The 23973-nt window shown below is 45.4% G+C and overlaps 1 protein-coding gene across 8 annotated transcripts in view; it reads right to left on the bottom strand.

Annotated features, from left to right (window-relative positions):
- Positions 1–260: 260 nt before the first annotated feature.
- Positions 261–23973, bottom strand: part of lcorl (ligand dependent nuclear receptor corepressor-like) — a 190220-nt gene continuing 166507 nt past the window's right edge. For 2 of the 8 annotated variants that reach the window (XM_038791524.1, XM_038791525.1), the window contains exon 8: positions 22752–22943. Coding sequence is in view for 1 of the 8 variants with exons in the window: in XM_038791522.1 (XP_038647450.1) it covers positions 919–1014; positions 22706–22943 (334 nt within the window). In the remaining 7 variants the exon portion in view is untranslated. Of the gene's footprint in view, positions 1015–17550; positions 22944–23973 lie in introns of those variants that run through there. The other 6 variants (XR_005460009.1, XM_038791528.1, XR_005460010.1 and 3 more) reach the window with 5 other exon arrangements.

Below are 23973 nucleotides of genomic sequence, written 5' to 3'. Positions count from 1 at the left end.
ATATTACCACAGGGCACTTATATCCAGACTAAGTATCTGGAAACAAAGCACAAGTTTTATTTTCCCTGAGTTAAATGTCACCGAGGAAGAGTGCTTGGCAAAATAGGCTGATAATGTGTACTTGGACCATGATGATATTACAACACAAGTTATTTCAGGCCTGTGACCAACTTATTGCTGGAGACTTAAAAGAAAATGATGCAGGTACCAGAGTTTACACACATTATATCAATGGACTTCCACCCCCCAAAAAAAGGTTCAGAATAGAGACTGTTTGAGGTAGTTTTACTCCTGCATCAAGAACTGTTTCCACAAAAGCACAATTTAAACTGTTTCAAACTTTGAAAGTTCATCACTAAGGATACAGATTTATAACACAGATTACAACATAGAATATATATAGAAAATAAGTAAAGTATAATGTAAAATGAGTACAATACATGAAGTGCCCTGGGTTCCAACAACATGGATAATGAAAATATCATGCTTCATTATTTACCTTCCAAAAATGTCACATAAACTTTTAATGCATCGTGACGTTCGACCATGCTGTGCTTGGTGCAAATAAAGTTCAAACAGAAAAGCTTATAAAAAAGATGAATAGTTAAAACAATTAATGCTTCCATTGTAATGTACATTGAGATTGAGTAGCAACCTCGAGGAATGTTATTCTGTAGATAGTTAACAGGTTCTTGCAAGACAGCAAAAACGGGAGTAAAAAGATTATTTTCTACAAGAAAGTATTAGTGCAACCTCTGATATCTACAATATTGTTCACACAGCTTCAGGTTTTGGCTACAAAGCAGCAAATAAAAAATATACTGCTACATACATTCAACCTGAATCAATAGGCTGAATAATAAGGCACTAATTAGATGCTGAGTGAGATAAGATAGCTTTCTTCTTAAAATTCTCTATTTATGATATGACGTGCCAAGTCTTGGTAGAAATTGACGTATTGGTTAGTTTCAGCCATCCATCGTTACGGTATGATCCTGCATCAACTCGAGTTTCCTACATGCAAAAATTAAAAAAGTTAACATGCCAAGATAACCCTGTACATAAACTTTCCAATGCCATTCAAGCATTTCAATCCTAGCAAAGTGAAATGTTATTCTTCAAACCAAGTTTAACCTTGTCTAACATAGGCTGATCACAGAATCCTAAAGGGGAAATAAGGATTTTTAAAAATTGTACTATGTTTTCTCTATACTCAGCAATCCATTTATGGAAAATTATTATTTTGCTTCATTTGACCGAGAAAGCTAAAAGAGGTGACAAAATGCAGACAAAAAATTGTTTTCTCTGATGTCCAAAAATAATTCCCTGAAAAACGATCAGATCATAGGATTTACAGTGCAGAAGGACACCATTCGGCCCACCGAGTCTGCACCGGCCCTTGGAAAGAGCACCCTACTTAAGCCCCACGCCTCCACCCTATCCCCATAACCCAGCCACCCCACCTAACCTTTTTGGACACTGAGAGCAATGTACCATGGCCCTTACCTGCACATCTTTGGACTGTGGGAGGAAACGGGAGCACCTGGAGGAAACCCACGCAGACATGGGGAGAACGTGCAGACTCCGCACAACAGTGACCCAAGCCGGGAATCAAACCTGGTACTCTGGAGCTGTGCAGCAACTATGCTAACCACTGTGCTACAGTGCTGCGAAGATGCTGGATTTACCCACCTTAGTGATACAGCGTGTTGTTAAATAGATCTAACAATTGATGATTTTTCTTTTGTAATACCCCCCCAAAATCTATTCCTTTCCTCATTAAAGTTAGCTATAATGTTGATAAATGCTGGCCGTTGGACAAATTAGGTGAGAATTTGAACAGCATAAAGGGCACATATCACTAGAGGTGATGATGTAAGTAAAAGTAAGGTAATGTTTTCGGATGATAGAAACATTAAACATCTATAGGTTGAAGATAAAAGCAAATTACTGCGGATGCTGGAATCTGAAACCAAAGAGAAAATGCTGGAAAATCTCAGCAGCTCTGGCAGCATCCGTAGGGAGAGAAAAGAGCTAATATTTGAGTCCAGATGAACCTTTGTCAAAGCTCTGACAAAGGGTCATTGGACTCGAAATGTTCACCCTACACAAAACTGTATTTGGATAAAGGTTAGAATCCATAGAATCCCGACAGTGCAGAAGGAGGTCATTTGGCCCATCAAGTCTGCACTGTCCCTCTGAAAGAGCACCCTGCCTAGGCCCACTCCGCTGCCCTATCCTCGTAACCCCACCTAATCTTCACATCTTTGAACACTAAGGCACAATTTTAGTACAGCCAATCCACCTATTCTGGACATCTTTGGACTTGGGAAGAAACCGGTGCACCTGGAGGAAACCCACGCAGACACAGGAAGAACGTGCAGACTCCACACAGACTGTGACCCAAGGTTGTAATTGAACCCAGGTCCCGGCTGCTGTGAGACAGCAGTGCTAACCACTGTGCCACCAACAGTGTGCCAAATTCAAAAGAAACTGGATAAATAAATAAATGAAACAAGATTAAAGGCTATAAACGCAGGTTGAATCATAGTGTCACAACAGGAGGCAATTCAGCCCATCATTTGAGGTAACTAATTAATCCGGCTCCCATGCCCTTTCTTATTTTAAGTATTTACCCAATTTTTTTTAGAAATTTAGGGTACACAATTATTTTTTTTCCAATTAAGGGGCAATTTAGCGTAGCCAATCCACCTAATTTTCACATCTTTAGGTTGTGGGGGTGAAACATACGCAGACACGGGGAGAATGTGCAAACTCCAGGGCCAGGATTCAAATCCGGGTCCTCAGCACCGCAGTCCCAGTGCTAACCACTGCGCCACCGTGCTGCACTATCCAATTCTTTTTAAAGTCATCTTTGAATTTATTGCCACCACTCTTTCAGGCAGTGCATTCCAGATTACTCTGCATATATTTTTCTCTTCTTATGTCCCCTTTTGTTCTCTTGCCAACTGCCTATGTTCTCTGGTTAACAACCATCTGTCACTGGAACAACCCTTCTGCTTCTTCTTGTTCACTCAATCAAACCCCTTGACCATTCTACACATCGCTATCAAATCTTCCCTTAAGCTTCTCTTCTCCAAGGATACATAAAAAGTTCCTACAAGATAAGAGCCCATGGTGTTGGGGGTAATATATTAGCATGGATCGAGGATTGGTTAACTAACAGGAAACAGTCAGATAGAAAATAAATATTAGCTTGGATCAAATACAGGGACTGGATTCTCTGATTGTGAGACCAAGTGCTGATGCTGGCGTGGGAACTGTGGTGTTTTCCAACAGCAAAAATGGCGCAACAGGTGCATGGATCCAGCAACTCTAAATGGGCTAACACCATCGCCACATGGAACGCAACCGCTTCCGAGCAAAACGGCGCCGGATTCAAGATTGGCGCACATGAGACTCATACGCCGCAGCCACACTTAAACGATTCATCCCCACAAACAATGTCCCACTTAACAAAATGGCTGGAAGGAGAGCAGCGCCACGGTTCAGGGCGCTGAGCTGGACACCCACCTGGATACCGTGAAGGAGAGGCAGATGATCTTGTACCCCGGCCCAAAAGGAAAGCCACCAGGCGCCCCCGTTCGCCGTGACTGGGCGCAGGTGGCAGACGCAGTCATCGCCATGGGCAACATCTCCGGACTGGCATCCAGTGCAGGAAGAAACTGCACAACTTCCTCAAGGTGGTCAGGATGAGTAGGCAGCGTTGTGCCCCTGGCACCAACCACCCTCCCCCCCAACACACACATGTAACCCGGACCCCCCCTCTGCCCCACATGCCAGCCGCAATGCCCTGCCCACTGATGCCATCATATACCCAACCCCTGGGCTGCATATGCCGGACTGTCTAACAGTGTCGTTGTTTGTGTGACCCCCACCCCCTTCCCCAGGAGAAGGCCACGCAATTCCACCGGGAGTGGGAGAAGATTGGAGGGGGACCCCCAGACCTGTGGCCCCTCACCATGCCCGAGCAGAAGACACTGGACGTGGTTGGTGGCTGGGAAGAAAGGGAGTTGCCGATGCGGAGGTCGGCGGCGGGCAAACAAGTGAGACCCCCTGCTTAGTTGCGACCCCCTGCTTAGTTGCGATCCTCATGACAGATGTGGGGACACCCCCCCTCCCCAACATCCCCTCACCCCCTTCACCCAACCCCCCCTCACCCCCTTCACCCAACGCCAACCCGCACCGTCCGGCTGTCAAACCATATATGTCATCTTGTGTCTTACAGGGCCTGCCGGAGATTGGCCCGGTCCATCCGGAGAAACCCGCCCCCAGCCAGTGCCAGAGACGTTGCCCCCCCCCCCCCCCCCAGCCAGTGCCAGAGACGTTGCCCCCCCCCCCCCACCAAGGCAGCCAAGCACTAACGGGGAGAGCAACCCAAACACCAGCCCTCCACCCGAGACCCAGGAGACCCCAGAGTTCGGGTCGGAGGAGGACATCGACTTTGTCACTGCTGTCTCCACCATCTCAGAGACTATCACCTAGGTTGGGCACATTAGTGAGGAGGCTGCTGGGACACTATCTGGTGTGCACCACACAGTCGGTCTGGTAAAGCAGGTGGAGATAGGAGCAGCCGGGCCGCCGGACAGTGAGAGGGCAGCCCGGCCCCAGGAACCAGCTGCTGCCCAGACAGGACCTGGGCTCCTGGAACATCCAGTCCCACCCACAGTGGAGATGCAGGCAGGGACCTAGGGATTATGGGAGGGGATGAGGGCAGGCTTCCAGCCCCTGCAGGGGCAGGAAGAGGAATCCATCCGTGTGCAGGAGCAGAGGGTGGTGCTGGTCAAGCGTGTCACCCGAAACAAAACTGCAGGGGTGGCGTCCGTGGTGGAGGCAATGGGGGCAACAGTGTCGGATATGGGTCAGCGTGTGCAAGGCAATGCCTGGGGCATTCTGTGCAGGCGGGGGCCGAGGCCCAGGACAGGGCTGCCCTCTTATAGGTAGCCACGTGTCAGAGCCACCTGGACATTGCAGCGGCGCTCCTCAGCGTGACCCAATCACAGCAGGCCATGGCTGAGAGCAGCGGCGGCACTGCTCAGGTGCTGGCCAGTGTGGCGCAGTCTCAGAAGGAGGTAGCCTACACCCAGAGGGACGTCGCCCACACCCAGCGGGACTTGGCCCGGACACTGGCCAACGTGGCCCACACCCAGAGAGACACGGCCCAGTCACTAGCTGATGTTGCACAGACCCCCAGGGTGGTGGCACAGCCCCAGACGGAGATGGGCCACTCCGTGCTCTACGGCTGCGAACATGCAGACCCTTGTCGAGACCAGAGCTGGCCTCCAGGACTGGCAGTGCCAGGTGGCGAGGGCGCCTCAGGGTGTGGCCCCGCTCGCACCCCCATCCCATGGAGTAGCCCTGGGGTCATCGGGCACCCCGAGGGAGGATTAGGTGCTGGAGCCCGTGCTGCTGAGCCCCACAGGGGAGGTGCCGGAAAAGCGCAGCAACTCAAGACTCCACCCCTCCTGTCCCTGGTGCATCTGGTGGGCAGCGGACAGAACAGGGCAGCACCATGCCACCCAGAACGCCCAAGCTGCAGCCGGGCCCAGATCCAGTTGTCATGGTCCACATTGATACCAACGACATAGGTAGAACAAGGACAGAGGTTCTACTAAATGGGATGAACAGTTGGGAAACAAAATTATAAAAGCAGAATCAAAAAGGTTCTGAGCCACGAGCTAATTGGTGCAGGGTCAATAGGAAGTAAACACATGCTACAAGATTGGTAATAATAATAATAATAGCTTCTTGTCACAAGTAGGCTTCAATTAAGTTACTGTGAATAACCCCTAGTCGTAGTATCAGGACATTTGGAAAGCCAAAGCGCTATCCTTCAGAGTCAGCATGGTTTTATGAAGGGCAAATCATGTTTGACTGATTTGCTCGAGTTCTTCGAAGATTTTTGAAAATCAATTTACAGGATGTGAGCATCGCTGGTTAGGGCAGCATTTATTGCCCATCCCTTGTTGCCCTTCAGAAGGTGATGACTTCCAAAACCGCTGCAGTCCTTTAGGTGTAGGTACACCTATTGTGCTGTTAGGGATGGCGTTCCAGGATTTTGCCCCAGCGACAGCGAAATATTTCCAAGTCAGGGTGGTGAGTGACTTGGAGGAAAACCTCCAGGTGGTGGGGTTCGCAGATATCTGCTTTCTTGTCCTTCTAGATGATAGTGATCCTGGGTTTGGAAAGTACTGTCTAAGGAAACTTGGTGAGTTACTGCAGTGCATCTTGTAGATGGTACACACAGCTGCAACTGTTCATCGGTGGTGAAGGGTTTGAATGTTTGTGGAAGGGGGAGCAATCAAGCTTCTTGGGTGTTATTGCAGCTGCACTCATCCAGGCAATTGGAGAGTATTCCATTACACTCCTGACTTGTGCCTTGCAGATGATGGACATGCTTTAGGGGGTCAGGAGGTGAGTTACTCACCATAGGATTTCTAGTCTTTGACCTGCCCTGGTAGCCACAATATTAATGTGGCTCGTCCAGTTCAGTTTCTGATCAATGGTAACTCCCAGGATGTTGATTGTGGGGGATTCAGTGATGGTAATGCCTTTGAATGCCAAGGAGCAATGGTTAGATCCTCTCTTGTAGGAGATGGTCATTGCCTGGCACTTCTGTGGCGTGAATGTAACTTGTCACGCCAAGCTTAGATATTGTCCAGGTCTTGCTGCATTTGGACGTGGACTGCTTCATTATCTGAGGAGTCGCGAATGGTGCTGAACATTGTGCAGTCATCCACAAACATCCCCACTTCTGACCCTATGAGGGAAGGATGGTTATTGATGAAGCAGCTAAGGTGGTTGGCCCTGGAACTCCTGCAGTGGTGTCCTGGAGCTGAGATGATTGACCGCTAACCACCACAACCATCTTCCTTTGTGCCAGGTATGACTCCAACCAGCAGAGAGTTTTCCCCAATTCACATTGACTCCAGTTTAGCTAGGGCTCATTGATGCCATACTCGGTTAAATGCTGCCTTGATGTTAAGGGCAGTCACTCTAACCTCACCTCTGGCATTCAGCTCTTTTATCCATGTTTAAATCAAGGCTGTAATGAGGTCAGGAGCTGAGTGACCCTAGCGGAACCCAAACTGAGCGTCTGTGATCAGGTTATTGCCGAGTAAGTTACGCTTGATAGCACTGTTGATGACTCCTTCCATCACTTTGCTGATGGAGAGTAGACTGCTTGGGCGGTAATTGGCTGGGTTGGATTTGTCCTGTTCCCTGTGTATATGACACACCTGGGCAATTTTCCACTTTGCCAGGTAGATGTCAGTGTTGCAGCTGTACTGGAACAGCTTGGCTAAGTGTGCGGCAAATTCTGGAGCACAAGTCTTCAGTACTATTGCCGGAATATTATCAGGACTTATAGCCTTTGCATTATCCAGTGCCTTCAGCCATTTCTTGATATCATGTGAAGCGAATCGTATTGTCTGAAGACTGACATCTATGATGATGGGGACCTCTGGAGAGACCGAGATGGATCATCTACTTGGCATCTCTGGCTGAAGATTGTTGCGAATGCCTCAGCCTCGTCTTCTGGGCTCCTCCATCATTGAGGAAGGGGATATTTGCTGAGCCCCCTCCTCTAGTGAGTTGTTTAAAAGTCCACCATCATTCACGGCTGGATGTGGCAGGACTGCAGAGCTCAAGTCTGATGCAATGGTTGTGGAATCGCTTAGCTCTGTCTATTACTTGCTGCATATGCTGTTTGGCACAGAAATAGTCCTGTGCTGTAGCTTCACCTGGTTGACATCTCATTTTTCGGTATGCCTGATGTTGCTCCTGGCATGCTCACCTGTACTCTTCATTGAACCAGGGTTGATCCCCTGGCTTGATGGTAGTAATGGTAGAGTAGGGGATATGCCAGGCCATGAGATTGCAGATTGTGTTGAATACAATTCTGCTGCTGTTGATGGCCCACAATGCCTCATGGGTGCCCAGTCTTGAGTTGCCAGATCTGTTTGAAGTCTATCCCATTTAGCACGGTGGTAGTGCCACACAACATGATGGAGGGTATCCTCAATGTGAAGACGGGACTTTGTCTCCACAAGGACTCTGCATTAGTAAGAACATACCTGGAGTATTTGCACAGTTTTGGTCCCCTGATTTGAGGAAAGATGTGGTGGCATTGGAGGCAGTTCAGAGGAGGTTCACTAGATTGATTCCAGAAACAAAGGGGTTTGTCGTATGAGGCGAGATTGAACAGTTTAGGTCTATACTCTCTAGAATTTAGAAGAACGAAGGGAGATCAAATCGAGGTATACAAGATGCTAAAAAGTATGGATAAAGTAGACGTGGAGCAGATGCATTCTCTTGTGGGGCATTCCAAAACGAGAGGTCATAAATCTTAGAATACAAGGTAGCAAATTTAAAACAGATTCGAGGAGAAACTACTTCTCCCAAAGGGTTATGTATCTGTGAATTCGCTACCCAGAGTGTGGCGGATGCAGGGACAGCGAGTAATTTGAAGTTAGGCAGATTTTTAATTGGTAATGGGTTGAAGGGTTATGGAGAACAGTCAGGACAGTAGAGTTGAGGCCATGATGGGATCAGCCATGGTCACACTGAAAATCTTTAGGCTCGGGAGGCTAAATTGCCTGCCCCTGCTCCTAGGTCATGTGTTCTGGGGAGGAGATGCTCTGGCTGATTTTGCAATTCAGCTCATGGTCTGTAGCACTGTAGGTAACAGATGAGGAACACATCAGCCATGACAGAATGACCTAATTCTGCTCCTATAGCTAATGAACTGTACTCCAATCCCTTGAAGCCACTTATGCTTGCCGCTCACCAACTGCATTTACCACATTCTGCACACATGCGCACTAAATCCATATTTGTCAGCCTCTCGCTTTCCATGTTATTCTTCCTATTGTTGAACTACTCCTACTATTGTAATGCTGCTAGTGTCACCCCGACTTCTGTGTATCTTATACCTCCGTGTTATGTGTTATTGCAGTGTCCCTCGCCATGACAAATTAGTTTAAACCCTGTCCCACAGTTCATTTCCCTTCGAGAATATTGGTTCCTGCATAGCCGAGGTGCAGCAAGTCCATCGTGCTCCACCTACTCTTAAACAGGAGAGAAGTACATTTGTGTTCAAAGAATCATACAGCACAGAAGGACCTCCATGCCACCTACTCACAAGAGCTATCAAATTAATCCCAATCCTGTTCTTTCTCCATTGCTCTGCAAAAATGTCCTTTTTAATTACCATGCAGTCATCGAGAACCCAGAACTTTTTTACAGAATCAAGGCAAAGACCATAATTGAACTAAACAAGAATATTTAAATATAGTTTTGAATTTAAACAAATTCAGTAAAATTCACACCCAAAAAGGGCAGCATGGTAGCACAGTGGTTAGCACTACTGCCTCATGGCACCAAGGTCCCAGGTTTGATCCTGGCCCTGTATCACTGTCCGTGTGGAGTTTGCACATTTTCCCCATGTCTGCGTGGGTTTCGCCCTCACAACCCAAAGATGTGCTGGGTAGGTGGATTGGCCATGCTAAATTGCCCCTTAATTGGACAAAATGAATTGGGTACTCTAAATTTATAAAATAAAAAATTCACACCCAAAAAAACAAGTTTGACAATGAGCAAGCAGAATAAACATTCATGGACAATTGCCTGAAAATACTCACGCAAATTTGGAGAGTATTAATTGTGCTAGGAAAACAAAGGTAGTTTTAAGGGATTTATACACGTACTGGTAAACATTAGAACTGAGATATAGCTTTACATGGGTTTAATTTAATGTTTTGGTGCCTAGAACTGTAAAGCCTAGTTAGATTCCTGCTGGAGAAAGATACTTGCTTGTTTGGGGGTTGGTTAAGTTCCAACTGTGCTTCTATTATGCTCAGAGAGGGCTGCAGCATGAAGAATAAATAAACCAATAGTGGTTGCTTAGAAAACGGTGCCACGTTACGGTAGCAAAGTATATATTTTAGTTTATCTAATTTGATCGCAGGTAAGTTTGGTAATGAGAAAGAAGGCAGCTCTTACAGATCTGCTAGAAGCAGTTGGTTTAGAAAGCTAGAGAGGGAACATCTCTCTCAGCTTTCCCAGAAGAAAAGCCATACCACAGAGTGACAGGTTAAGAAAACAAGTGCAGAAATCTGAGGAGCAGCTAGTTAATGAAACTAGAGAAATTAAGAGAGGTTTCCAAGATGTCAGAGGCCAAAGGCACTAGAACAGAGCACTGCTGAGTAAAGACAGATCGAGCTGAGAAGGCCCAGACACCAGAAAAATATCTGAGATTTTACTGCAGCCCGTGGTACGCGAGTTGAACTAACTATGGAAATCAGGAGCTGGATCTAGTTTGTGTAAGAGCAGTTGAGACAAAATAAATCCTATAGGGTTGGTGTCAAATCCTGGACTAGATTTGCTGTTAAAAGTGGAGCATTGTTTGAAGGTGTCTGGATTTCGGAATGCAAACCGCTAAGAGAAAGTCTAATTATTGGAGAAGATTTTAAAGTGTGTCTTTGGGAGTGGAGTCGGAAACTCTCTTATGAGAATCATCTGGGGGTTTCAGAGAGACATCCACAAACATTCACTTGGGGTTCAGAGTGGAGAATGTATTTGCGCACAATCGTGTGCTTCGAAGGGACTGTGTGTGAATGATGGAATTATAGATTAAGATGTACTTTGTTAATGATCATTGTTAATCCTAAAACTGGTGTGTATTCATTAAGGGGGGGATAAGAGTTGAGGGATATTGTATCTCAATCCCATTTTTTCATGTTTAACAAATGTTTTTTCTTGTTCATTAAACTAGTTAGCGGTCCTGTGACTCTTTCTCCAAGTTTTATTTTAAAAAAGTAAAATGCACGGTCATTTGAGCCAAGGTTTTATTCTGGGATCTTCCCTTCCAATTATATCAACTGGGATTGTCACAATTGCATCACTCAGGTAGTTTATGAAATCAGACATTATTACTATAAAAAGTCAGATGTGGCTCAAAAAGCGGTTAAAATATATATAAAAAGCTCTCATTGGCTGTAGTCTCCCAAGTTCCAAATGACACTTTTGTGACTTTAATCACAACATAAATATCTGTAGGTGGAAAGCCAACTCAGCATAATACACTTGCCACCCACCCTGGCATGTTTACCACTGCAATAATTAACTTACTACCTATGTGGCAACGTCTGCTCTTATATGACATCTCGTTATTGAACCTATAGCAGTAACAAAGTTATTCTTGTTGACAGTTTGTGAACAAAACTTACCTGATCACAAGCCCCGAGTCGTTGTAAGTGGCGATTTGCCCTACTGGAATGCTAAATGGAAGTTCTAGTTGTGGTGAATGTAATATAATTCACACTATGTCTTTGTAAGTGAGTAGCGTTATCCGACCACTAGGGGGAGTAGCTCTGGGAATGCTCAGGAGCTTGTACAAGGCTCCACCCTTGGCTCCACCCACGACTCCTCCCCACTCCTCCCCCTGGTGCTGCTGTATAAATACCCTTGTCAGAGTCAGCCTGCAGTTCACTGAGAGTTCATCAACGGGTAACAGGCTGGCTCTGTAGTAAGTCGATTAAAGCCTAGATTCATATCGGAAACACGTGTCTGGTGAATTGATGGTTCCATCAATTTAATCGACTTAGGAACAGTCAAGATCGATCATGGAATCAGCCCTCAAGCCTGGACGCCTCGAACTCGACCCGCAGGACGCAGAGGCTAAAGAAATCTTCTCCCACTGGCTACAGTGCTTTAAGGCCTACCTGGCAGAAGCGAGCACAGCCGAAACGACAGAGGAACAGATGTTGAGTCTACTGCACGCGAGGGTGAGCCACAGAATCTCTACGCAACTAAACTCGGCCGGTTCATATACTGCAGTGCTAGCAGTACTCAATAAGATATATGTAAGGCCCATTAACGAAGTTTACGCACACCATGTGTTCACGACTCGCCGCCAGCGGCCTACAGAATCACTCGCCGAATTTCTAAGGGAACTCAATAATTTGTCCAATGACTGTAATTATAAAGCGGTTAAAGCTGAACACAGAGAACTTGCTGTACGCGATGTTTTTGTAGCGAGCCTCAGGTCTAATTATGTGCGCCAACGATTGCTGGAAAAGGGGGCCCAAGACTTAGAAACGACTGTGGAAGCTGCTACCACAATGGATGTCGCCTTCCGCAGCCTTAACTCGTTCCCCGCAGACCCCAATCATGGGCCCCCGACCAGCGACTCCCCAGGCCTGTGCTACGCGGCCGCCCAACCATGCTGCCCCAGCCAGCCACTATGCTGTTCCAGCCTGCCATTTCTGCGGCCAGAACCAGCACCCGCGGCAGCACTGCCCGGCCCGCAACGCGACCTGCAGCAGCTGCGGGCGGAAAGGCCACTACGCGAGAGTGTGCCTTGCTAAAAGGGCCCCTGCTTCCAGCTCCCCAGCGGCACAAAGTAATCACTCCCCTCACCCGCAGGGCTCGAAACGCTGCGGCCTATGCCACGACTCCGCCCCCTCCAGCCACGTACGATCCATGGAGGCCGCCATCTTGGCAAACCTCCACCATGCGGCCCGCCACGTGCGATCCACGGGCCCGACCTGCATCTTCGCGCTCGGACAACTCATCGGAAGAATACGACTATGAACTCAGAGGGCAGTCATCACGGGGCCACTCCAGCACAGCTGATCGAGCCGCCGACTACCCGCAACTCAGCGCAGTCACTCTGGACCAATCACGCCCGAAGCATCTGCGAAATTCGATGGCAGAGGTCCAAATCAACGGGTACAAAACGCCATGCCTCTTCGACTCCGGGAGCACCGAGAGCTTCATACATCCAGACCTGGTAAGACGCTGTTCGCTCCCCGTTTTCCCCGTGCAGCAAACTATCTCGCTCGCTTCAGGCTCCCATTCGGTCCAGATCCAGGGGCGCACTGCCGCGACACTCACAATCCGAGGCGCTAGCTACTCAAAATTCAAACTCTACGTTTTCCCGACCTCTGCGCGCCACTCTTATTAGGCCTAGACTTTCAATGTAACCTCAAGAGCCTCACCCTCAGCTTCGGCGGGCCCCTGCCCCCACTCACTATCTGCAGCCTCGCTACGCTGCGAATCCCACCCCCCTCCTATCTACGCCAATCTCACAAAGGACTGTAAACCCGTAGCCACTCTTAGCAGGCGGTATAGCCTGCAGGATAGGGTATTTATCAGAGCAGAGGTCCGAAGGCTTCTCAGTTAGGGGGTTATAGAAGCCAGCAATAGTCCCTGGATAGCTCAGGTGGTGGTCGTTAAGACCGGGGAAAAATTCCGCATGGTTGTCGACTATAGTCAGACCATAAATAGATTTACGTTCCTCGACGCGTATCCCCTCCCCAGGATTGCAGACATGGTAAACCAGATCGCCCAGTACCGGCTCTTTTCCACGGTGGATCTGAAGTCTGCATACCACCAGCTCCCAATCCGCCCGGAGGACCGCCACTACACGGCATTCAAGGCCGATGGCCGCCTCTTCCATTACTTCCGGGTCCCTTTCGGCGTCACTAATGGGGTCTCGGTGTTCCAACGAGCAATGGACCGAATGGTGGACCAGTACGGGCTGCGCGCCACGTTTCCGTACTTGGACAATGTCACCATCTGCGGCTATGACCAGCAGGACCACGACGCCAACCTCCACCATTTTCTCCAGATGGCACAGAAACTGAATCTCACGTATAACAAGGAGAGATGCGTTTTCCGCACAACCAGACTAGCCATCCTCGGCTATGTCGTGGAAAACGGAGTCCTGGGCCCAGACCCGGACCGTATGCGCCCCCTCTTAGAACTCCCCCTCCCCCATTGCCCCAAGGCCCTCAAACGATGCTTGGGTTTCTTTTCCTACTACGCCCAGGGGTCCCTCAATATGCGGACAAAGCCCGCCCACTCTTTAGGGCCACACAATTTCCCCTGTCAGCTGAGGCACGCCAGGCCTTCGACGGCATCAAGGAGGACATCGCCAAAGCGGTCATGTGGGCGGTGGATGAATCCACTCCATATCAGGTAGAGAGCGACGCCTCAGAGGTAGCTCTTGCAGCCACTTTAAATCAGGCAGGGAGACCACTCGCATTTTTCTCCCGTACCCTCTCCGCTTCAGAACTCCGACACTCCTCAGTCGAGAAAGAAGCACAAGCCACTGTGGAGGCTATCCGTTACTGGAGGCACTACCTCGCAGGTAGGAGGTTCACCCTCATCACCGACCAAAGATCGGTTGCCTTCATGTTCGACAATTCGCAAAGGGGCAAAATTAAAAACGACAAAATTCTGAGGTGGAGGTTCAAACTCTCCACCTACAATTACGACATTAAGTATCGACCCGGGAAGCTCAACGTGCCTCCGGATGCCCTATCCAGCGGGGACATGCGCCAGCACGCAGATTGACCGATTGAAAGTCATCCACAATGACCTCTGCCACCCGGGGGTCACCCGGCTCGCCCACTGCATCAGGGCCCGAAACCTGCCTTTCTCCAACGAGGAGGTAAAAGCGGTCACCAGGGACAGCCCGATCTGTGCGGAGTGTAAACCGCACTTCTATAGACCAGACAGGGCCCACCTGGTCAAGGCTTCTAGGCCCTTTGAATGCCTCGCGATCGATTTCAAAGGGCCACTCCCCTCAACTAACAGGAACGTTTACTTTTTAAACGTCGTAGACGAGTTCTCCCGTTCCCATTCGCTATCCTGTGCCCCGACATGACCTCCCACACAGTCATTAGGGCCCTGCATAGCATCTTCACCCTGTTTGGTTTCCGCAGCTACGTTCACAGCGACCAGGGTTCATCCTTCATGAGCGACGAGCTGAGTCAGTACCTGCTCGATAAGGGCATTGCCTCGAGCAGGACTACCAGCTACAACCCCAGGGGGAACGGGCAGGTGGAGAGGAGAACGCGACGGTCTGGAAGACCGTCCTACTGACCCTCCGGTCTAGAAAGCTACAAGTGTCCCAATGGCAGGAAGTCCTCCCAGACGCGCTTCACGCTATTAGGTCCCTTTTGTGCACAGCGACCAATCAGACCTCTCACGAGAGGCTCTTCACTTTTTCCAGGGGCACTACCACGGGGGTCTCACTTCCGGCATGGCTGAGGACACCGGGCCCCGTACTTCTGAGGAAACACGTCAGGGCACACAAAACCGACCCCCTTGTTGAAAAGGTGCGCCTGCTCCACTCCAACCCGCAGTACGCATTCGTCGAGTTCCCCGACGGCCGTCAGGACACGGTATCCCTCCGGGATCTGGCCCCCACCGGATCCAGCGCCCCCTCTACCCCCACAGAAGGACCTCACACCCTACACCCCATGCTGCCGCCCCCTCGCGCTCCCGAGCCCGCGAGCTCACTCCACCAGTTCCGCGCACCCGCTCCAGCCAGCCCCCAGTCGAACCAGGAGAGTATGAAGCTCGGATACAACCCTCCCTGGAGTCCGCCATCGTACCCAGCACACAACACCCATCCAGCCACCGCAGGAGGCTGCAACCCCGGTGCTCCGCAGATCACGGCGGACAATTCGACCACCGGACAGACTGACGTTGTAGACCACCACCCCCGCCGGACTTGATTTTTTTTGTAGGGGGTGAATGTGGTGAATGTAATATGATAATTCACACTATGTCTTGTAAGCGCAGTAGCGTTATCCGACCACTAGGGGGTGTAGCTCTGGGAATGCTCAGGAGCTTGTACAGGGCTCCACCCTTGGCTCCGCCCACGACTCCTCCCCCTAGTGCTGCTGTATAAATACCCTTGTCCAGAGTCAGCCTGCTGTTCACAGAGTTCATCAACGGGTAACAGGCTGGCTCTGTAGTAAGTCGATTAAAGCCTAGTTTCATATCGGAAACACGTGTCTGGTGAATTGATGGTTCCATCACTAGTTTTCCCTATTCTGCTGCTCCAATAAGATATTTGTCGTTACATTTATTTTAAGAAAGATGTTTTCGTTGATCAAGCTATGGACTGTTAGTGTTGAGAAATGGAGTTTAGCCCTTCAAGTCTGTTCCACCATTATCATGGCTAATGAGAGATCTTTGTTCCTTGAAGTTTGAAAAAAATTTTATTAGCCAAAGTGTTTTTAAAATAACAGATCACATATCAATTGGCAAAAATGTTCCAAACTTCTCGCATCCTTTGTGTGAAGGGTTTCTAGTTTGAGACTATGCTCCCTTAGTCCAACCAGTAAAAATTGTTTCTTCCAATCTACCCCACACCTCGATATCTGAACTTTCATCAAATTATCCCATAGCCTTCTAAATTCCATGGAGTATGACCGTTCTTTGTTGAATCTTTTCTCATAGAATGACCCATAATATTCTAGATAGATAGTAAATCTACGCTATGCACCCTCCAAGGTCAATATATCCTTTCTAAGGTGGTGCCCAGAACTACTCACAAGACTACAAGTGTTATCTTTATAAGCAGGACTTCTACCCCCCGTATTCTATTTTAGGTACCCGGTGGTGACATGCAGCGAAGCAGTTTCGTTATAATACAGCAGATGTAGAGTAATGCTTCCTCCGCTCCACTCAGAAATACGTACCATATTGCAACAGCCTGGATATAGTTTCCTGCACTATCATCCTATGATCTTAATGCTCGTCAATTAACGTCAGTTTTCCGCTGTTGACCCATTCCCATTAGGAACTGGATTTAGACTGTCCAAATGCACTGAGCCAGAAGGTCAGAGGAGTCTTTGTTCCATCAGTGAGCAGGATTTTAACCCAAAGTGAAGTGATGCCTAAACATTCCAGCCCCAGTCTTGGTAAAAAAATATAACTGATCAAGGGTCCAGAGGAGGTTCATAAAAATGATGCTTGGAATGAAGGGCTCGTCGTATGACTAACGGTTGAGGACTCTGGGCCTGTACTCATTGGAGTTTAGAAGGACGATGGGGATCGTATTGAAATTTACAGGATACTGCGAGGCCTGGATAGAGTGGACGTGGAGAGGATATTTCCACTTGTAGGAAAAATTAGAACCAAAGAACACCACCTCAGACTAAAGGGACGATCCTTTAAAACAGATGAGGAGGAATTTCTTCAGCCAGAGGGCGGTGAATCTGTGAAACGCTTTGCCGCAGAAGGCTGTGGGGGCCAAATCACCGAGTGTCTTTAAGACAGAGATAGATAGGTTCTTGTTTAATAAGGGGTTAAGGGTTATGGGGAGAAGGCAGGAGAATGGAGATGAGAAAAATATCAGCTGTGATTGAGCGACGCAGCAGACTCGATGGGCCGAGTGGCCTAATTCTGCTCCTCTATCTTATGGTCTTATACTGACACAATGAATTTAACAGGTTTGGGTGGCCTGTGATTATTTAATCATATACAAATGGACAGGCTTCATTAGTCCCCACTTGCCATCACACAATGCATACACAGAATGCAGAATGATGGCAAAGTGCCATTAAATAAGCAATTATTGTATTTTTAAGTTCAATAGTTTTCAAACTATTTCATCATATTAGGATGATAATGGAGGATCGCACAATGAATAAAAGTTTGGGTGGAGAAGGCAGAAGTTTCAATCTTCCGGTAACATTAATAAATCTTCCAATAGTTTAATCTTACCTATTGGAACTGTAATTGATTATATTGTAATCTTTGTTCAACAGGATGATCGTCTTATCCTCTTCGCCGATGTTGCAGCTGTGCTCACACCTGGATGTCTTTTCCCTGCATTATTCTTCACTATTTCTGCATTTTCCTTTTGCTTTTCATTGGCGGGGTTACTGCTGCTACTCAATGAAGTGAAGTGATCGCTGTCAATTTGGCAGGGCATTTTCTGCTTGCTAACAAAGTGCTTAACCTTTTTAGATGGCGAACTGCTTAATCCATTCTCATTACTGTTCTGTCTTTGTGCTTTCTCTTCCCTTTTAGTTCACATAAGCAGGACCTGCAGAGTTTAAGCTTTGTGTGTCAAATGCATTAACAGCAGGGGCATTTATTTCACTGCATGGATCACTATTTTCTTCAGTGACCCTTTGAAGGTTACTTGTGCCTTTAATAGCAGAAGAGCTATTTTTGGACTGATGCCAAGGATCATAATTTCTAAAATGGCTCTGATCCAGAGAGTTGATCTCCTTAGAAATACCCTGCACTCTTTAAAATTCCCAATTTCCAGTTTGCATTTCTGAAAGTGTTTTGTTGTTGCCGCTCTACAGAAGATTCTTCTTGTTCCAAATGTTTTTCTGTACTTTCGCATTTGGAGTCATTCGGTGAATTTGTCTTTTTGCATTGGAGTCGTTTGTTGAATTTAAGTTCTGTATGGTTGCACAATCAGACAAATCAACGCCTACACTATTTACAGGTATAAGTTTATCTTGATTTTCATTTTCTTTTCCACTGGGTAGTACTGCAGGCTCTCTTTCAGATGGAAAGCTATTTATTCAAGCTCAGTTGGTTGACTGTCTTTGCTTTCTGCTATGATCACAGAGTCTTGGTTTCAGATTTTGGTATTGTGGATTTCCATTCATACATTTCCAAACAGACTTCCATTGTTTGTACTGAACTCTATGATGGTGTGATACATTTCTGTGGCTTGAATGTTGTGGTTTACAGCAAATTCTCTTGTTATACTTTATTAAAAGTTTCCTTTTAGCATTAAAGGCTTTAAAATTGGACATTCTGTTTGACAGATGGAAGTGCCCTCTTGGTCTTAAAGGAGATTCTAGTGCAAATTTTTTAAGGTGCTTTTTCAATTGTTCTGCCTGAGGACTTGGGCAGGTATCAACTTGATTGCCTACTGCTAAAACTCCATTAGCATTCAGAACTTCAATTGGGTCACGTGCATTCTCTTTTCTTACAATGGATAAAGAATGTGTTTCTGTTGTTTGCATAAACCATGCACAAATTTTTTCCATATTACAATTTCCTTGAAACAACATTTGGATAGGAGACATTTTAACCTGCTCATCATCTGCAGCCATCACAGATTTGGTTACTCTTTCCAACTGAACTGGGAATATTTCTTTTCTCAGAAGCAATCAATTCTGCATCATCAACAGGAAGCCAACCACTGTTTATCTGTTTAAATCGCATGTCAAGCTCCTCCTGCAAAGTTTGTTTAGAAGTGGAGGTGTGCCACCATTTCAGTGATGTGCTCGATATAAAAATTGGAGCCGCTGATATTTCCAACCACAGTCAAATTGAGCTACTTCATTCTTGGCTTCCTCATTATTACTCTCTGGTGCGACATTTGAGGTGATGTTCTCAGGTACGATCTTAATACCCAACTTTCTGCGTTTAGCAAGTTCATTCCCTGCTTTGTTTAAAAGCAGCTTCCGAGATTTACGTACCCAAAGCGCTACTTTGAGAGAATGAACAGGAGTTCACAAGGAATGCAGAAAGTACAGAGATGGCTTTCTAATTCTACAGAATGCCTCAAGGAACTGCATGTTTTACTTTAGTCTTATCAACACTTTCTTTTGAGTTTGTTTCACAATCATTTTCGATTCTAATGATTCTTTATATGAATCACTGTTTTTGCTAGGTGCATCTGCAGCCAATTTTTTTGAAGGTGAAGACTCTAGGTCTAATGGAGGTAATACACTACTAATACAGACTTTTCTCTCCTGAGATGATCCGGAATCAACAGTTACAGATATACCAGAAATCTTCACTTTTGCAGGACGCCCAGTTTTCGATGTCCACCTTTAGAGGTTTTAACAGCAGCAGGCTTACTATGTGGACAAATAGTTTTGCCACTGGTATGAAGTGAAACAGTTTTAGCTTTAATGGGCCTAACTAGATCATATCCATTTTCACTTCGAGTCAACAAAGTTGCAGAACTATCAGGCTTGCCGCCCAATTCCACTGCAACAGAGCCCCGCAGAATTTCTTCTATTTGCTTCTCACAAGTTTTAAAACCATTTTCATAGTATTTGTTGAGTGATTATTTGCTGCAATTTTATTCTCAGACACAAACCTTTTGAATCTCTTGATCTTCCATAGACAACAGTAATTCTAATATTACGGTTGTCATCTGCAAAAGATAGATATGATTGATCGAGTTTTTCAATATCTGGTGTTTCAGCTTTACACCCATTGGTTCAGATAACTCTACTTTAGGCTTAGGTGGTCTGCCCTTCGGCCTTTTAATCGGCTTTTCTACAGGTGGGCCTAGTTTTTTGGGCCGTCCAGGTTTCGTTTTTAGAACAGATTCATCCACGTCCTTTGAAGTCATTTTTTTTCTACTGTTTGATCAGCAATTCAACGTCAGCATCATTTCTTACATAACTGTTTGAGCAACAAAGAGATCTATCACAAATGATGCTCCATTTCAAGATTGCAATTTACTTCCTCGAGGCTATTGGAGAACCTTCTGAACAACTCTGCAAGCATCCCATTGTATTACCACTTTCAGCAGCAGTTGAATTTGGAATTTTCCACTGTATTACCACTTTCAGAAGCAGATGAATTATCTTCCTCTAGTGTTTTAAAGAGAATATCTGCAGGACCAACTCTTTGAAATACAAGCGTTTGTGTCAAAACTTAGAAGAGTTACAGATGTCAACGTATATTTAACTCCTTTCTCACAGCTTACCTTAGAGAGAAACATAAGCTTTATCGGGCTGCTGTAGTAACGGAAGAATTCTGACTCATGCCAGTTCATTTGTAGAACCAGTATTCTCATGAACGGAGCATTCACAAATTGGATTTTGTAGACACCTCTGCTGCAATGGAGAATTCATACTCCGACAATCACTTCCCAGTAATGAACTAGCGTCAAGTATGTTGCAGCTTCACATTCAGGTCGACTAGAAGTAAATTGTTTACTGCATTCTCCAAGTTCCACATTTGCCAAAGTTTGAGTTATCCTTAGTGCAAATATCAATACAACATCAGGCTGTGCAGTGCCACTATGTTCTATGAACAAACAGTTTCCAATGGATCAGCATTAACACTATAGATGCCTTTTGCTTTTTATTACCGTATTGATCCACAAGTTCATTTGGTTTGTGTGATGCATGAAGTATCACCTCAGGTAAATTAGGTCTGTTTCCATGTTCTTCATTGTCCTATTGAACATCAATGTTATTTATGCCCTTTAGAACCTCAGGCTGACTAGAAGTTGCTACATCTAAACTTTCAGTCACTTCATATAGCATTACATTGTCCTTTTCATTATGTAGCCCTTGCTTCTTAGGGCTGTCATGTTAGACATTTTATAAGTACTACTCTCACAGTCCACATCAGATTTTTTTGTCTTAATAGGTCTTCGCTGGAGATGTTCTGAAAAACAGGCCAGCATAGAACATTTTCTAGGCTCAGTAATGTATATAGAAAACCTCTCTGGGGCAGAATATCCGTTTGGTCCTGCCAATGTTGGGCCTACAATCTATTTTCTCAGAATTTTCTACGGCCACAGTTCTTTATAATCATAATCAGCTGCTGACTTCTCAGTGGTATCCCTTGGAGTTTCCACACACATTTCATCTACCTCAAGAATGGTTAACAGATCGGAGATTGCACTCTCTTTTGAGGAATTTAAGCATTCGGTCACATCCCCTGTTCTCCACCAGATACACATTCTTCAGATAAGCTCTTGCATTCAGCTTCATACTTGTCAGGTAAACTATTAGGATGTGTATTCATGCAAACATTGTGCAAATCTTCACTGGTAAGTGAATATTCATTATCTGAAGAATTTGCATCTCTAATGCACCTCTTTGCTGACCTCTTTCCACATTTTTCAGATGTTGAATTCTTACTTAAAAAAAGCTGGTCAAGATTTGCAAGATCTCGCTTTATTTGCACTGTTTGGCGTCGAGATAATGGAGAATCTGGAGAATTATGCAAAGCAATCAATGTTTCTTGTCGTTCCGAAAACGGGTTTGAATTATTCGATTTTCCCTGTTTTCTCATGCTGTTTAAGTACTCCATTAGGCTATAATCACTGACCTTTGCTTTGTGTAGCAAGTAGTTGCAATTTCTCTCAGTTTAAAATTACCATTACTTCCTTGGTAAGAATCAACTTTTGGAGAGTTTAGCTAAAATTTGTTGTCATCTGCTGTTTCTATTGTTTTCAGCTTTTCATTTATTCGTTCCATTACCTCCTGAAATGAAGCTGAATTTTCACCTTTTTCCAGATCGTTCTCAGAATCTGGTTGTTCCATTAATTTCACCATCAATTATCTCAAATTCATCTCTTCCTTGCTCGATTCTTTCTGCAAATTTTGATTTGGTCTGAGTCTGGCTTGAGACCCCTGGACCACAATCCTCTTCCTCTTCTGGTGAAAGAGAGGGAGGTTGTGTGATGTTAAGTTCAATATTATTAGCATCCAAGGTTGAAGCAGTTTTGCTTATTGCATCAAATTCAAACCCATCAGTTCTTACTGGCGACAAAGGTGAGGGGACGGGCTTCGTGGCCTACTGTAATCTTGACATTATTTGTGAGGGCTGAAGATTCTGTTGTTTCTATGTTGCAAGTTTCTTCAACCGGATGTTCACTGCGAACTTGAACCGTAGATCCTTCAGCATAAATGCATCCAGAAAAATATTTATAAGACCCATTGTAAATCTGGTAGATATTGCTTTTGTTACACTGTTTGCAAACTCCATTACTTATTATTGTGAAACATCCAAGAGTGCCTTTTTTGCATGATAAACAATGTAGGTCTTTCATGCAGCAAGGAACCCATGGAAAAGGAACTTGCTGCACAGTTTTCACGGCGCAACTTTCACACCATTTGAATCCGTTACAATTACATAATCCCTCACTTACTTTATTCTCATTGAAATCAGATGAGGAATTTTGAAACTGTGAAATTCTTTGATCTCGGTATTGCACATTCGAAGCATCTTTCGCTTGGATTAGACACTTAAGCATTGTAGTAAGAAGTTTCCGATGATTAGGGCATAATGTAGATAAAATTTCATTTAAAGCAGTTACTTTGTGGTTTATGCAACCAGTTTTCTCAGTAAAGTCGAACACCGTTTCTGCATCAGTTTCAGTCTTATAACTGTAAAAATAAAATAAATAAAACATAACATTACAATAGTTCTTCAAAAAAGGCTAATTATTAATGATGACTAAATTTTTCAAATACATCACTCTAAAACCATTACACTGAAACCTCAACTGTTCAAAATCAGTTCCTTGAAGTAGAGATGCTCACTTTGTAAAGTGAGAGCTACTTTTTGACATGATAGAATACTGTGCCAAAATCTTTATATCTACGTGCATATCCTGCAAAAAAGACAGAAATATCATAAAAACTACAGTAGTTTCTCAGACATTTTGTATATCAAAGGAATACAATTTTCATTTACATGAAGTTTGTCATGCATAAATTAGATTAATGAACTTAAACTGCAAAAGTTCAGAGGATATTGGCGTACTTTAGTTGAGTTATTTAATAATAATAATCTTTATTGTCACAAGTAGGCTTACATTAACACTGCAATGAAGTTATTGTGAAAAACCCCTCGTCGCCACATTCCGGCATCTGTTCTAGTACACAGAGGGAGAATTCAGAATGTCCAAAATTACCTAACAGCACATCTTTCGGGACGTGTGGGAGGAACTCGAGCACTTAGAGGAAACCCACGCATGCAGGGAGAGAACGTGCAGACTCCGCACAGACAGTGGCCCAAGCAGAAATTCGAACCTTGGATCCTGGCACTGCAAAGCAACAGTGCTAACCACTGTGCTACCATGCTGCCCCAGAAAGAGAGTTCTTCAAGTTGTCATTCTTATTTTGAATAACTGTGTATATATTTAAATTTGCTTTGGAAAAGGGTATGCATCCTAACATGATACTTAACATTGTTAAGCATGACTACCGTACATCAAATCATCATTAAAGTCATTCTAACAGAAACAAACTCACATCATTACATGAATTTCCAATGTGCACGTAGATACAAAGTTTGCAATCCTCAAAGTGGTTAACTAAGTTGTTCTACAGCATGGTAAAGATCAAAAATAGAGATGAATCTCTAAAAATGCCTCCGAAATACATCACAAATGGGACTCATTCAAATAACATT

This window comes from Scyliorhinus canicula, chromosome 3 (genome assembly GCF_902713615.1).
Source record: "Scyliorhinus canicula chromosome 3, sScyCan1.1, whole genome shotgun sequence".
In the NCBI taxonomy this organism is placed as follows: Eukaryota; Metazoa; Chordata; class Chondrichthyes; order Carcharhiniformes; family Scyliorhinidae; genus Scyliorhinus; species Scyliorhinus canicula.
Note: the sequence above shows the minus strand (reverse complement) of the source record. Positions and strands in the feature narration are given on the sequence as shown.